Source organism: Papaver somniferum, chromosome 11, assembly GCF_003573695.1.
Source record: "Papaver somniferum cultivar HN1 chromosome 11, ASM357369v1, whole genome shotgun sequence".
Classification (NCBI taxonomy): Eukaryota; Viridiplantae; Streptophyta; class Magnoliopsida; order Ranunculales; family Papaveraceae; genus Papaver; species Papaver somniferum.
In genome coordinates this window covers 1,467,937-1,483,330 of record NC_039368.1, presented here as the reverse complement: position 1 = coordinate 1,483,330, position 15,394 = coordinate 1,467,937, and the positions used below count along the sequence as shown (strand labels likewise).

The 15,394-nt window shown below is 36.1% G+C and overlaps 1 protein-coding gene across 1 annotated transcript; it reads right to left on the bottom strand.

Moving 5' to 3' along the window:
- Nucleotides 1-13,007: 13,007 nt before the first annotated feature.
- LOC113322314 (F-box/LRR-repeat protein At1g55660-like) lies at nt 13,008-15,006 on the bottom strand. Its single transcript, XM_026570382.1, has 3 exons — nt 14,020-15,006; nt 13,516-13,680; nt 13,008-13,283 (listed from the first exon to the last, which is right to left on the bottom strand). The coding sequence occupies exons 1-3, from the start codon at nt 15,004-15,006 to the stop codon at nt 13,008-13,010; spliced, it is 1,428 nt and encodes a 475-aa protein (XP_026426167.1).
- Nucleotides 15,007-15,394: the final 388 nt, after the last annotated feature.

The window sequence follows — 15,394 nt, the reverse complement described above, 5'->3', positions numbered from 1 at the left end:
TTAGGGATGAGGATTAGAAGATAATCAAACATTTATAAGTCTTAGTCGTTCTCATTATGTTGAGTTGTGCTTAAGAGATACAATCAGTCTGATTGTAAACCTGCTTGTACTTCGTACGATTATTCTTGTAGTCTCAAGAAAAATAAGGGTAGTGGAGTATCTTAACTTGAATACTCAAAAGTTATAGGATGTCTGATGAATTTAATGAACTGTAAGAGTCCAGACATTGCCTATATTGTGAGTAAGTTAAGTGGATATAATTGTAGTCCAGAGCAAGAGAATTTCAGATGCACTGAGTAGAGTATTATGGTACCTAAAATACTCTTTTGATTTATGAAAGGTATCTTGTTGTCCTTGGGACTTTATGATGCAAACTGGATAGTTGACTCAGAGGAGTCTAAGTCTACGAGTGGATATGGTTTCACTCTAACATGTGGGTTTGTTGTTGGAAGATTTCCAAACAAACATATCGCTCAATTCATTATGGAATCTGAGAGTATTGCGTTAGATAAAGCATGAGAGGGGGCCGAGTGCCTAAGATGATTTTTAGAAGACATTCCTCTTTGGCATAGGCCTGTGCCAGCTATATCTATACATTGTGTTAGCCAAGCTATAATAGTTAAAGCTAAGAAATAACTAATCTCAATCGGCGTTATTTCCATTGATTGGATAAAGTCCAAGGAGAATATCGCGCAATCTTTGACGAAAGGTTTGTACAAAGAGATAGTTAAAAATGCATCGAGGGGGTTGGGGCTTAAGCTCATATATTAAACTTGCCATGAAGGATACTCAACCTTGCTGACTGGAGATCCCATGATCAAGGTTTCGAATGAGACAACTAATTTGTGGTGGGTAAAGGTAAACACTATCAGAGATTTTCATTCTCTGTCCCTTCCCTATGGTGTAGACGTGATAGTGTGACTGCATGTGGAGGATGACTTTTTAATAAGTCTTAATGAGTTCTATAGTTTCAATTTAAGATTGAAGTGGGGTGTAGCAGTAACACTCTTTATGGAAACTCACCTATCTGAATGAGGAAGTGGGTCGCTTCCTGTGAGAATATGAGCTGATTCTCTAGAGCATTCTGAGAAACAGGATACGTCCAGGGCCAAAACGGACAAAACGGCACGAGCTTGGCAGCAATCTTGGAGATATCACCCGTGGTTGTTATCACGAATTACATCAAATGCTAGCAGTTCAAGACATAGTTCACTGTCTCTAGCAAGTAATTCTGGTAATATCTCACTAAGCAAAGGTTCAAGACCTCATGGACACCTCTGCCTAAAATGGTATTTCCTGCGTTTTTTATGTGATTTTCATTTTGATGGTTTTGGTATTACTGGAACTTAGGACCTAAAGGTCACTAAGGGTTCACTAGTTCATGCTTTTTCACTTTGGTGAAAGATACCTATAGTCTCACCATGTGAGAATTAAAGATGAAAGCTCTCAATACTATTATGATTTATGCAATCCATAGTATGACCCTGGGGTCAACACACTTTTGTGTGAGGGAGAGGACGTAGAAATGACTAGTATGATTTCAACACTTGCACGATCAGTCTGTTTGGATCGTGAGGTTGGGATGTTTATTTACCAAGATCTATCTGTGTTTTCATGTTTTATTGAGTTTTCATTCATGTGGGGGATTGTTGGAAAACGATTAATAAAAAAATAATTTTTTAAAGTTTTAATAAAAAATTATAATTTATTGTTTTATTTTGTGAATGAAACTTTTTAGTCCCACATCGTGGAGTTTCCAATTTTTAGTAGTTTTAAGAAACTATATAAACTTTTAGTCCCACATCGGGGAGTTTTTCTTCTTAAGTTGTATTTGTCAATTATATAAAGAAATTCACTACTTTTGTAAAATCTATGGGAAAGGGGTTGCTCTATATTTTAGAGGGACCCCTAAGGGAAAATATTTTATAGCGGTTTTTAAGCATTCGCGATTTTCCTTAACGGTTTTTTCGGAGTTGCCAAGCTCAAGTTGAGCATCTACTACATATGCTAGTAGTAGGTGTATTAGGGTGTTTTATCCTGGAGATATCCGTCCTGTGAGGGCTATAGCATCACTCTTGAGTGTAGCCGGGCGCTAATGTCTTAAGGACAGCGTGTTGAACACGTGACTCACTCTATTTTCCAAAGTTTTGCCTTGTTGCTGTTGCGGAGATACGGGGAGCTTGTTCGTTTCGTCAAAGCAATCACTTCCATTATAAAGGAGCTAAGTATCAATAACTTTTGCTTATTTGATTTTTCTTTGTTTTTGATTATTGCACCCAACATAACTAGCTCAAGAGCTTATAATTTTTTGATGATCACTTTAAAGTCATCTCGCGTCTAAGATTCAAAATTTTCTAAAGCATCGCATAGGTTCCATTATTGATGGGTATGACTTGTATCCCAAAATAAAAGTTCTAAACAATTATTTGCTAGAAGAAACTGAAAAAGAAATTGAGGAAGTCCGGAATTTCAATCTTTATGTTGTGTACACATTATAGCAGGTGGCTGACCCACCCCTTGACTTGGTCGATATTAGGATAAACATCCTTTAGGGATAATCATGAATATACACCGCCATGTGTTCAGTTTCTTGAACTTTCTTGTACCGATTTAATTTTGGTCGAGTACTATAAAAAGGACATAGCACTGGTACTCCTTGTAAGAAGCAATTGAAAGTAATAACAAAAACGAACTTTCATTTTCTATCTATCTAATCTACTAGTTCTCTGTATACATAGATTCTTTACCAAACGTATGTTAATTAAGTTTAGCCCATTCCCAATGGGAAGTAGTGCTTATTCATCATTAGTTAACTAGTAGCATATCAACTAGCTACGAATAATTGCAACACGTTATCAGCACGAATTGCTCGCGACGATGAAGACATGTCTCTACCAAATCGTCAACTCCATTAACACGGAGATACTTGTGAAGTCTACGTTGATGGAAGAGAAAAATATATTCTTTCTCTTTTTTTACTTCTCTGTTTCATTTCATTAATTGAAACACGATTACAGCCTTGGTTTTGATTTGTTTGTTTTAATTATTTCTGTTTGTATTTGTGGTGGTTAGGAAATCACTTTACTAAACAGGGAGTTAACTGCCAAGGCAAGTGGAAAGCTTACCAACCCCATAAGTGATACCTAAATAAGCCTGTGATGAAAGTAACGTGATTATATTTAAGAACCAAACGGGAATAATTTTTGGTAAGTATAAGCGGGGTCACAGGTAAGAAAGGAAATGGTGAGAATTGAAATTTTTCCCTTATACCAGTTGACGGTTGAGGGAGAAATTGTCTCCTCTTTGGTGATATCATAAATTTGATTTTCTCGGCTTTAATAATCTCCAGAAATTTGAAATAATTCCACCAGAAGCTGGAATATTGTGTGGCATGGTATGGGTACAAAAGGCTCGCTCCGCTAGCCGGTCGGTCCCAGAAATGACCCTTTACAAAGTGCTATCCGGTTTCTATCAACGGTCCCTGAAGTGACTTGCGACTGATATTGAGGAATTTTCCTATAAAGCGTGTATCCATTTGCACACTTGTAAATTAATATTCCGTTGACCCTCGAGGAACGAAAATGGAAATTCATTGTGTTGATACCATATTTTTACTTATGTTATCTTTGTTTTGGGTTTTATATTTTATTTTCTTGTTTTGTAAGTAATGGATTCCAGAAGCAATCCATGAGATTTTGTCGACTCCAGAAGTAGTCCAACATATATTTTGTGCCTTCCTGTAATAATCCATAAAATAGACTTCAGAAGTGGTCTATCGAAATAGTTGGATTCCAGGAATCTACAAACTTTTGGGTTCCCGAAGTAGCCCATGATTGCGTAATGATTTATTAATGTTTGTCTCTCGTCTATCTGTGACAACGGATATGTATTCCTGAAGTAATCTATCCATAGACATATCTGTCTCAGAAACCGGAACAACAAACACGATTTTTCAAACTACCAATAATTTTACAACTTTGAAGAGGTTTGATTTTTGGGAATGTAAAACATCATTTCAGTTTCAAATAATATGATAGACGGATCCGGAAGAGCGTGTATCATTTTGGTGGTATAACAATCATCATTATTGACGCCTTATATTATTCAGGATTCCTGAAGAATCTGTTGAGTTTTTGAGAATATTTGGCGTTACCACCTTGAAATGATAAATGAGCATTTTTATGGAGTATTTTGTTACTTCATTTGTTTTTGTGCTAGAAACACGTTTAGAGAAGCTTGAGGCTATCTCTTTTACGGGGTGTGCATGTGAAATTCTATAAGTAGAATCTCACATTGTCATTAGCCAGAAGTCTGATGACTTTGATTTTTCATGCTCAGGCATGGTCGGTACGGACACCAAAGTTCCACCAAGATGAGTAGACAATACAAAATGCTCATAAACATCCTTTATAGAACCAGAAGCTTCTGCCAGTAGATAAGGATGTAAATTGTGTTGCTTGTTCCCTGAGATATTTTTCTATTTAAGTGGCATTAACATAAGCATTACGGTAATCCGTTGAATCACCAACATTCCTGCATAGGATTTGATGACATTTGTAGGACTTATTCACCCTACACTATGAACAAGTTTTCAATACTTTGTGGTATTGATAGATACACCTGGTCAAATGAGTAAACATTGAGATATCATCTTTATATAATACCTTTTAATAGAGGCCTTGCACCGTTGAATGGTATCTTTCATATTAACACGTAATGCCATATTTGCCGAACTGTTTGTGCAAATATTGTGGTTGCTTATCTATTTTTGGACTTTCCAGTTAAGTTCATTTATCTTGATGGTAAATTTACGGGCTTCTGATGCTTTCCCTTAAGTTGGTGTTATATCGAGCACTAAAAGGCACATGTGCGTACTTGAAACAGTATAGTTGAGTTCTTTGTTTAAGCATCTTTAGTTTATTGCTCGACCAACTATTTACCATCAATACTGGCTTGGGAAGCAACCTTACATTTCAAATTTACGTGTTTGGCCCATGGCGTCACCGAACTATATATATGTTGGTTTCAGTTCATAAGACATTCAAAACCCTACAGTGCTAATGTCTTATTGAAGATGAGACTGTATTCCCGCCGTTAGGGGAAGGAAGTAAGCCGTTGCATGGAACAGCGTGAAATGTCTCATTTTTTATCGGTCCTGCAGTTGTTTTTGGGTAGTTCTGTTTAGTTTAATTAAAAACCAAAAACTATCATGAGAAAATTGCCTTTGAAAATCAGACAATTATGGAACCAGAAGTTTCTAGCAATGAAATAGTAATATTTCCGCCATGATGAGGAAGACTAAGATGCCAACAGAAGTTGGCATGAAAACCCGTCACCAGAAGTTGGCGTGACCAAGGTTGATAACCTTTAAGGTTCTTCTACTTTAATAAGGGGGAGAAAAGTCACCACAAGAGGACGATATTGATAACCTAAAAAGGTTCTCCCGTCTTAACCAGGGGGAGAAAGACTGCCACTTGAAGATGGCAAGAATTATGTCGACAAATTTAAGGGCTTTCCTTTAAAGTCATGGATATGACAGGCATCACCTAAAGGTTGCAATAAGAAGTTGACAATTAAATAGGTTATCTAATCAAGTTTTTATCCTGATCAAAGAAAGTTTGGCTGCCACTAGAATTGGCGTGAAACATCTCATTTGTTTTCTCACACCAAGATATTGGACGTAATTGAGGTGTTGGAGATTACTCGTGATTAAAATAAATAACTGCAGTAGCTCCGGGAAATTATTGTTCGTCACTTGCTTGAGAATGCAGACACAATAAGTTGTCACAGCAGGTAAATCATGCATCTCGCAGTGACCAAGTCGTGTGTTAAGACACGTTTGAGGCACACATGACTGCCTCATATATGCCTTGTAAAATAGATTTTGATCACTCTTATAATATGTAGTGCTCTTGAAGAGACTACAGATAGTGTTCCTGGAGACTATCAGAATATGATCCACACTCTCTAAGTATATACCTCATTAAAGATGAGGGATGATAATGCCCCTGAAGTGGCGCTAGTACCAGTCTGTGAAAATTTTAAGTATGCACGCATTAGAGAAATGTGTGGGATCTATATAGTTGTCGATTATCTATTTACAATGGTGGTTATGTACCCCTCTACAGAAGAACATCGACATTGTGATTGGTAGGCATATGACATGTTCCCCTCAAACTAAGGTAGAGGATGAAATCTCTCGAAAAAACGCAATTAATGTTCGGATCCGACTCACACTGTAAAATCATAAGACCTGAATATTACAGGTTGGTGTTTGAGATGAAGCGCAGAGAGAGTAATATAATCGCTCAGGGTGCAATTTAAGGGCTTTTCCTGCTGAACCCCCAGGATTGGTTCTGTAAAACCAAAGGTATTCTCCTAATATAGATGCACTTTAGCGTGGTAATCCCTGAAGGACTCATATTGCATATTGTTGGTAAATGTAATGAATCCCTGAAGGATTCGAGTTTCTGACTCAGGCAGCCACCTGACTTTGTGAACTACGTCGTTATCACCACATGAAAAAAATTTATGAACAATCCTTGTGTATTTTATTTTCTTGGGTATAAGGTTAAAATCTGAATGAAGTAATGACATCATATTTGGCTTCTTGAAAAATCCTTAATAGCGCTAAAATCCACGCTTAAACTGAATTGTGAAATCTCGATGAGATTGAAATATTTCTCGGCCTGAAGATCGAGAACATGCTAGCTTAAAGTTTGTCTATGCACTACAGTACCCAGTTTTGATACTTGTGATGCTTGTTGCACTGCTAATTAACACTTTTAATATGGGATCCCTTAGAATGGAACATGATCGATCTGTCTGTTACGTACGTAGATATATTACTTTATGGTCCAGAAGTACCATGTAAGAATATAATGCATGCATTATCTTATTGTTGTTCTAACTTTTGTTTTGCAGGTTACACTTTTAGAGGCTGAAATTGATTCTACCGTATTTATGAGTTTACAAAAATCCTTTCATTGTTATTTCTAAAGCGACAAACTAAACTTGGTGTACAACGGATGGAGGATCTAAATGCGAGGTGTACATTGTTAGTGGTGCACTTGGCGCAATACCTGCAGTCAATCCTCCATAAACTGCAAATGGTAAAGTAGTTTTCTAAAGGCTATATAATATTTGCACCACCAACCGCTTTAAAAGAATCATGCTTCAGGGGGAGTAAACTCGTAGAATCATTGGCTGGGCTTAAACGCGATGTACTCTTTTCCCTTCGCCAAGGTTTTGTCCCGATGGGTTTTCCTTGTCAAGGTTTTAACGAGGCAGCGTATGCGTGTTCAGTACCGTTATCGGACGACTTCCGTTGTACTCTTTTTCTTTGGTCTGGTTTTGTCTTTCCAGACGAGGTTTTTAACGAGGCAACATTAGCACCGACGTCAGCATTATTATGAACTTTGGGCACTCAGGTTTTTCCCCAAGTGGTTTTCCTGGTGCGGGCGTTCAGGTTTTGTCCCAAGTGGTTTTCCTGACGCAGTTTTGTCAAATAAAAACTTTGTGGCGGCGACCACTCTCATTCTAAGCTCAGGTTTTGTCCTAAATGGTTTTCCTGACGCAATTTTGACGGAGGAAGTATTTCACGGCAGTGACCAACCTCACTCTAAGCTCAGGTTTTTCCCAAGTTGTTTTCCTGATACAGTTTTAATGAAAGAGGGAATTCACGACAGCGACCAACCCCATTTTTCAGCCTCAAGTGTTCGGTTTTTGTCCCAAGCGGTTTTTACGACGGAACACTGATAAAGGGAGAAAAGTTACGGCGATCAACACCATTTTGAATCCACCAAGATCTCATTCCAGTTAAATTTTTCTGACAAAGTTTTAACGAGACAACGTTTTTTAATCGGTGGTCATCCAAGAAGGAGTGTTGTGTACACATTATAGCAGGTGGCTGACCCATCCCTTGACTTGGTCGATATTAGGATAAACATCCTTTAGGGATAATCATGAATATACACCGCCATGTGCTCAGCTTCTTGAACTTTCTTGTACCGATTTAGTTTTGATCGAGTACTATAAAAAGGACATAGCACTAGTACTCCTTGTAAGAAGCAATTGAAAGTAATAACAAAAACGAACTTTCATTTTCTATCTATCTAATCTACTCGTTCTCTGTATACATAGATTCTTTACCAAACGTATGTTAATTAAGTTTAGCCCATTCCCAAGGGGCAGTAGTGCTTATCCATCATTAGTTAACTAGTAGCATATCAAATAGCTACGGAAAATTGCAACACTTTAATGTATTAGTTACTTTTATAAAGTCGTTCCATTTTGCAAATTTTATTGTATTTTAATTGTTTTATCTTTTTATATTCGGGAATCTTTTTAGGCCCCTATTTTCGGTTGTTTACCTAGGGCCACTATAAGGTCTGGTATGGCTCCCGCCAAAGCATTTCAAATTGACCCAGGAAGCTTTGGTGTGTTATATTAGTTCATTTGTTTAAGCTCCTAATTCCCAACAGTCCTTTTGGGATAGATTTGATTTAATAATTTTTAGTTTTCTATGAATAAAAGTAGTTAGATTTATATTTTTAGGTTGATTTTTTTTTCTTGGTGTCTATGGACATCTTTGAGACAATTTTCTCTTCTCTTTGATACCGATTATTTCAAATTTCAATGGTGTTTCTTGGCTTACTATTTTTTTTTGCATTAAGAACATCAACGATTTTGTTTTGCTTTGCATTAGATTTATTTTCAACAAGAGGGATTTCTAGCATCCAAATTCGTTTGGATCTACAAGATTTTGGGGAATGACTTCATTTTATTTGGAGCATATCTTATTGAAGAAAGTAATTATTTTAAATGGTCAAAACTGATTCCGGTTCACACCATCATTCATCACTACTACACATACAAAAATCAGATACCTTTTAGGTTCATGGCTCTTTATCTTTGGCGATGTATTTGCAATTGGTGTCATCATTTGTATTTGTGATTTGATTATCTTGTATTTTTGTGTTTTTTATAATCGTGTAAGCAAACATATAATTACTATTTTTGTTTGAATAAATTGTAGTGTGATTTCCATCAAATTTAAAAAACGAAGAAGTTTATACACTAGAACAAGTGTTGAAGATAGATAAGAAGAATCACTGAAAGGTCTCTTGGCTAGATACATAAAATTTATCGCGGAAGTGTCGGTAGTGAAAACGCGGGGGGTATAACAATCATACATAATATTTCGTTCGGCAATCTGTATGGACTAAACTCCAATATAATTCTGAAAGCACCAACTTAAAAGAGAGTCTAAATCAAGAAATATAACAAACAACTTTTTCTCTTTCTCGATACAATCAGTAAATCAACTAGATAGAAATCTGTGAGCCTGATTGATATGAGGATAACTCGGATGCTACCTAAGACCAAATCCGAGTGTCAATCAAGTTATATCCACCAACCAAGGTAGGATTTATCAATTGTGATTAAGCTACGCACAACCTGTGATATTTCAATATTATAAAAAATATATATAATGCGAAAAATAAATAACACAGACACCAGAAATTTTGTTAACGAGGAAACCGCAAATGCAGAAAAACCTCAGGACCTAGTCCAGATTTGAACACCACAACCTATTACCAGTTAACTTCAGACTGGAACGTGGTTGAGCCCTAACCAAGTCCCACACCAATTAAAGTACACTCGCGTTCCTTACACCTTTTTAATCCCAGCAGGACCTTGCGCACTTGATTCCCTTAGCTGATCTCACCCACAACTAAGAGTTGTTACGACCCAAAGTCGGAGACTTATAAACAGATCTGTCTCCCATAAATAAGTCTATTCTGGTTTTGTTTCCGTCTTTAGATAAATCAAGGTGAACAGGAAACTCAACTAATGATTCCGCTTTATACTCCCGAAAAGAAGCTTAGAAATATGAATCACATCACAAAAACCTAACTGATTAACAGAAGAAATCACTGCGGAATCATAAGAGTCTGAGACGAAGAACTGTTGTGATTACTTTATATATCTTATCTATCGGAGATAAATCTAAAGTAAATCTTAGAGAAGATAAAACCCAATACGATATAAAAAGTAAGATCAGAATACGTAACTACAGAGAAAATAGTTGGATCTGGCTTTCCGAATCCCAAATAAATTCTTCAAGTCGTTAACCTAACAATGGTTTTGGAAAACCTAGGTTAATGGAGAATCGACTTTAGTTTTCAACTAGGACTCACGAGCATGTCCGGATTAAGTTTCCTAGATGCTAGAGTTCTCCCTTATATATTCTTTCAAATTAAGGTTGTTTTCAATTAAAGCTAAGATAGCTTAAGAACAAAATAATCGATATTCACCGTTAGATGAACTCCTGATTTAATATTCAAGCTAAATCTGGAACTAAGAAATCAATCTCCACCGTTACATGGCATTCACCCGTATGATTCATCACTTCCCCTCTGGGGTTTAGCGAAGATTATTAATCTTCCACCATCACCACCATCCCTTCGCCACCACCACTTCAATCAATTAACTAAATGATGAGAGTATTTCGGGGAAAGTTAACATCGTTTTATCCAAAAGTTATAAATCGGATGGAAAGGACCATTTTGTACACGTTTTAAAGTATGATCGAATTGCAAACCAATTATAAAAAGTATGATCATTTTGTAACTGGTCCAAAAAACATTCCAATATGACCACACATTATTACAAGATATGTATCGTGACCATTTTCTCACACTACAAGAAACTTAATATATTGCAGTACCCAATGGTTATGGCATAAACCACTACTAGTGTCGCGATAACCTATGTAGCAAAAAGTCTATTAATGCACCCAATCTTTATTGCTGCAACAAGAGATTATATTTTTTTACCACACTTTTTTCATATTGTTATTACAGTTGTGTGGCAAAATTTTCATTTTACAGCAGTAAAATATAGTTTTAGCTGCAACTGAAAAATACCGCGGCTATAAATTTTTTGCAGCACCTATACTGAAGGTGTGGCAATATATGATGTAGCAATAGCTAGATTTTCTTGTAGTGTATGTTGCATCTTTCAGTCAGCAGATAATTCAACACAATACCCATTAGACCTGATTCATAATCGTCAAGCCAAATGTGAAAAACATGCATAAAAAGATTAGGTAATAAGCCACTGATTTAAGGAAAATTGATTAAAAATAATGAAAGGTTAGACTAGTTAGTGTTCTAAGGACGTACCGGCACCTATTTTGCAATCTGGTTGTGGCAACAACGATGAACGACGACAACCAAATTTTGTCCATTAACCACTTCAACATTACCTTGATTATCTGCCTCGATTATCTTTGATGCCAAACTTATCAACAGATTTGGCACTTTGGTCTAGAGTTTTAATTAGTTTGCTTACGCTACTAGTTAGCTATTTGCTGCTGAGTTTGAATTTGACAGTCGGCCAACATGCCTAACCTTGATTCGAAAGATTCACTATTGGCTGGAACTCCCTACTTGTTAGACATGGTTATCACTTGAGCTTTGATTACTTGTGTATATAAATTAAAAAAAAAAGTACAGAGAATTTGCATCAGTGTTTATATGATTCGTAAATGGTAAAAAATAAAATAAGATGTGTACGTAGACGGTAAGCCAATACTCAATGTAATTATCCGTGGAAGTAGAATACAGTGAGCAACAATAACCAATACTATAATTGATTTGTTGAACTGAAAGAAGTAGTCCAGGTGAACCACTCCTAAAGACCAAAGTCATGATAATAAGCTTGTTCTAACAACTCATCGAAATGTGCACGGTAGAATCCTATAGCAGCCAAACATAATTTTCAATTTTTAATAAGAGATTATAAACTATAACTCCCAACAAAATTTCTAAATTTTACAAAGCTCAACCATAAGAGTCCGGCAAACTGTAATTGAGTAAATTTCTGATGTGATTCGCAGGAAATTCAAATTACGACCAACAAGTAAATTTAGTTTCCTCTAATGTCTCGTATAACACCTGCACACTGTGGAAACAATAACGATATATTTTCTCACGTCTGCATTCATTTACTTGTTATTTTGAAGTTTTAGTTAGTTTGGCTTATAAGAGGGTGACGAGGAAAGTTTTGGTGACCAAATTCATAATGTTAATGAAACATACGAAACATGAAAAATACTGAACAGGTAATACCTCACATGTCACTTGGTGTGAGAAGAAGAGAGAGGCCAACTATTTTTATGTGACTGAACCGAGAGAGACTGATCTGCGCATACCTGAATTGATCTCTTAGCTCTGCACCAACACGTCTTGCAAATAGTAACCTACTATGCAAAAATACAAAAATCTACCTTTGTACCTTAACTAGGACAGATTCATTTAACAATTACACATGATACATGAAATAATTGAGGTCTTAGTCATGAGTTCTTTCATCCTCATGCATTTTACACATTTTCCTCTTTATTTTCGTTGAATAATTTCCTCTTTATATTCGTTGAATAACATAGTGAACTTCAGGTAGGTTCAACGGTTGAATTGGTTAAGCGCTACGTAGTTGTGCATAGAATCATAGACATCGTTCGTAATAAATGTTAAATATTTCCTATGATCTTTATAAGTAAGAGAATTTGCATTGCAATGTTTTTATGAGACTGAAACCACCAAGAGTGAAAAAGAAAATGGAGATATCAGCTTTTAAGAAAAAAGTTAGAGCACATGAAAATATTAAAGCTACTAGAGGACAGAATGCTTTTGTAGACGATATTATTATTATTTTTAATATTTTGTAGACAAGTTAATCATCTACAGTGAAGAACAGTCTTAATAAGCGTTTAACAAAGTTCCTAATAGACATTTCAATCATTCTTTTCGCAGAAGAAGGCATATCACCAACAACAGATGCAAAACAGAAATATCATACATCAAAATACTCAATGTTTAGGCTTCCAAGGTATTTTTCTTTCTTCTTAACCGAGCATAGAAGTATGGGTTGTTGGTTTGCTACATCTGATTTTCTGACTTCTTTAGTTGCAGGTTCTAGTAATGCTCAAAATATCATCTCTAAGTTTTAAACACCATTTGGATATTTGAAGAAGCTGTAGGAACTAATCTTAGCTTATCCTGAAATTGTCTCGCTCCCTCTGGCGAATCAATATTAGAACGATATTCTAGAACAACTTCCTCCAAATTCTTTGCGTTTTTCAACAAAAAACTTAGAAGTTTAAGCTCCGCATCACATCCTTCCACTTCTTCAATCCGGACAAATTTGAGGTGAGATAACATTCCCGGCAGTGACAATCCTGCTTCCCAGCCATCTCCAACTTGTGCTAATTTCGACTATATCCAAAAAATCAAAACATCCGACAGGTTACTTACTGGCAAAGAATAATAGCACAAAATAAGAAACTGCTCAGGGATCACAGGTAAGGTTCCATTATTGTTAAACAAAAATAAATGTCCTCACTTAGACAAGTTGATAACTTAGAGTCTAAGTCTTAGACGTCACAATCGAACTGTTGGAACAAAATTTCAGGCCAAATCAAAAACAAAGACATTAGTTGAGTTTTACCTCCTTCGATGTAAGAACCAAACGAGCTATATTAGGAGAAACCATGAGTAAGTATGCCATAGCCCGCAAACAAGCTCTTGTAGGCCACATTTCCAGCACCAAATATAGTAGATTACATAGACGAGGTGGCTGGCAGTCTAATAAGTCGGGAGCCTGTGAGAGAACCTTGAGAAAAAAAAATTATTCATATTATGCAGCAGCTAAAACCAAGACTATCATTCTGAATGGAGTACTATTGTAGTTATAATTATCCAAATGACCTCATACAAGATTAGAATAACAAAGATGATAACTCGTCCCCCTTGTTCTAAACTTGAAAAAAAAAACACAAAAAGGAATCATCTTGATAACTTAGAACCTCTAATAAGTAATAAAAGTCAGGTTGCTCAATGCTCAAGCAGCAACACCCTTGCCCTTCTCATAAATTTGACTAGGCAGTAGTAAAGCATACTTGAACCAATATGCTAAGATGATCAGTTCAAGGAAAGGAGGAAGCACCCATACCTCAAGGAATCCAGGTGATAGTCTAAGTCCTTGCACCATATTAACCGCTCCTAGAAATTTCATCATACGTTTAGCATACACAGCTTTTTCCTTTAAAGGCAGTTTTTCATACGTTTCTGCATTCTCATCTTCTTCTTTTGCATTGAGTGTTATGTGAAAGTAAACCACCAATAATGGAGAACTGATTTCTAGAGAATAATCTTGTGTCAAGAAAGACTTGCAAGAGAAGAATTCCACATTTGAAGCACATAACTTGATAAAGTTAACCACAGTATCATTTTGCGGCAAAAGATGTCCACAGCAATAATAATCAGCATACTCGAAATTCTTAAGGCTGGGAGAATCAACAATCAACTTTCTTTGATTGCTAGTTTGTATATTGCATTCTCCTATAGATAAATTTCGAAGAACTGGACAACTTGAAAAAAGCCTTCTAGATGATTCTACGTTGGAGATTGATAATCCATGTAAAGTTAATTCAGTAAGCTTGGGTAAACTCATTGAACTTGGTAGAATAATATCTACATATCCAGGATTACTAAACACATTTATCACCAATTTTCTTAGAGATTTACTATTAAGGAGTCGGTGAGGAATTTCATATGCCGGACATTGAGTGATTAATATACTTATTTCTTGAACATTGTATTTGACAGCACCAAGGCTAGTCCATCTGTTAACATTCATTATCGCTGAACGATCATATGCTAAGTTCCTCCAATCCACAGAAAACCTCTGAATGTCAAAGTCTTTGCGAAAAAACAATACCATGTCTACAAACATTATGAAACTATCTTGCTTGCCTTCAGAAAATGAGCTCCTGTTAAAGTTTAGAACAGGTAGAGATTTCCAAATATCAACCCATCTTTTTGACAAAACACTAGTTTGGACTGCATATTTCGTATCGACGAAAGACAGGATGTAGTGAATTAGTTCATCCTGTAATCTACTGATTCTATCTTCCCGATTAAAGTATGGTTCATCCATTGTTAACATAAACTAAACAGTAAACCTGAATGAACTTCGAAAACCCCAAAAATTTGTTGTTCAAACCCTAATCTCCAATTTGAATTCAACCACTCTGAGCAGAAAAAAAAACCCTAATCAAACTCCAATTTTGCTGACCATTAGTATGTGTAGTTAAAAACCCAGAAGTGAAAGATGAAAAAAGAGATACCTTATGAGTGCAGATATAGCTGCGAGTAGCTCTTGAAGTCTAATTTGATGTCTTGAAGTGTAAAATCATCCTAAAATTCTAATATTTGCTTCCTATCACTTCATATACCGCCTGCCTGACCTGAGCCGAGTTATTACCGGAAGATGATGATGATGTCTTTCTTGTTGTTATAACTTCCCTTAGATTCGCTAATCAATC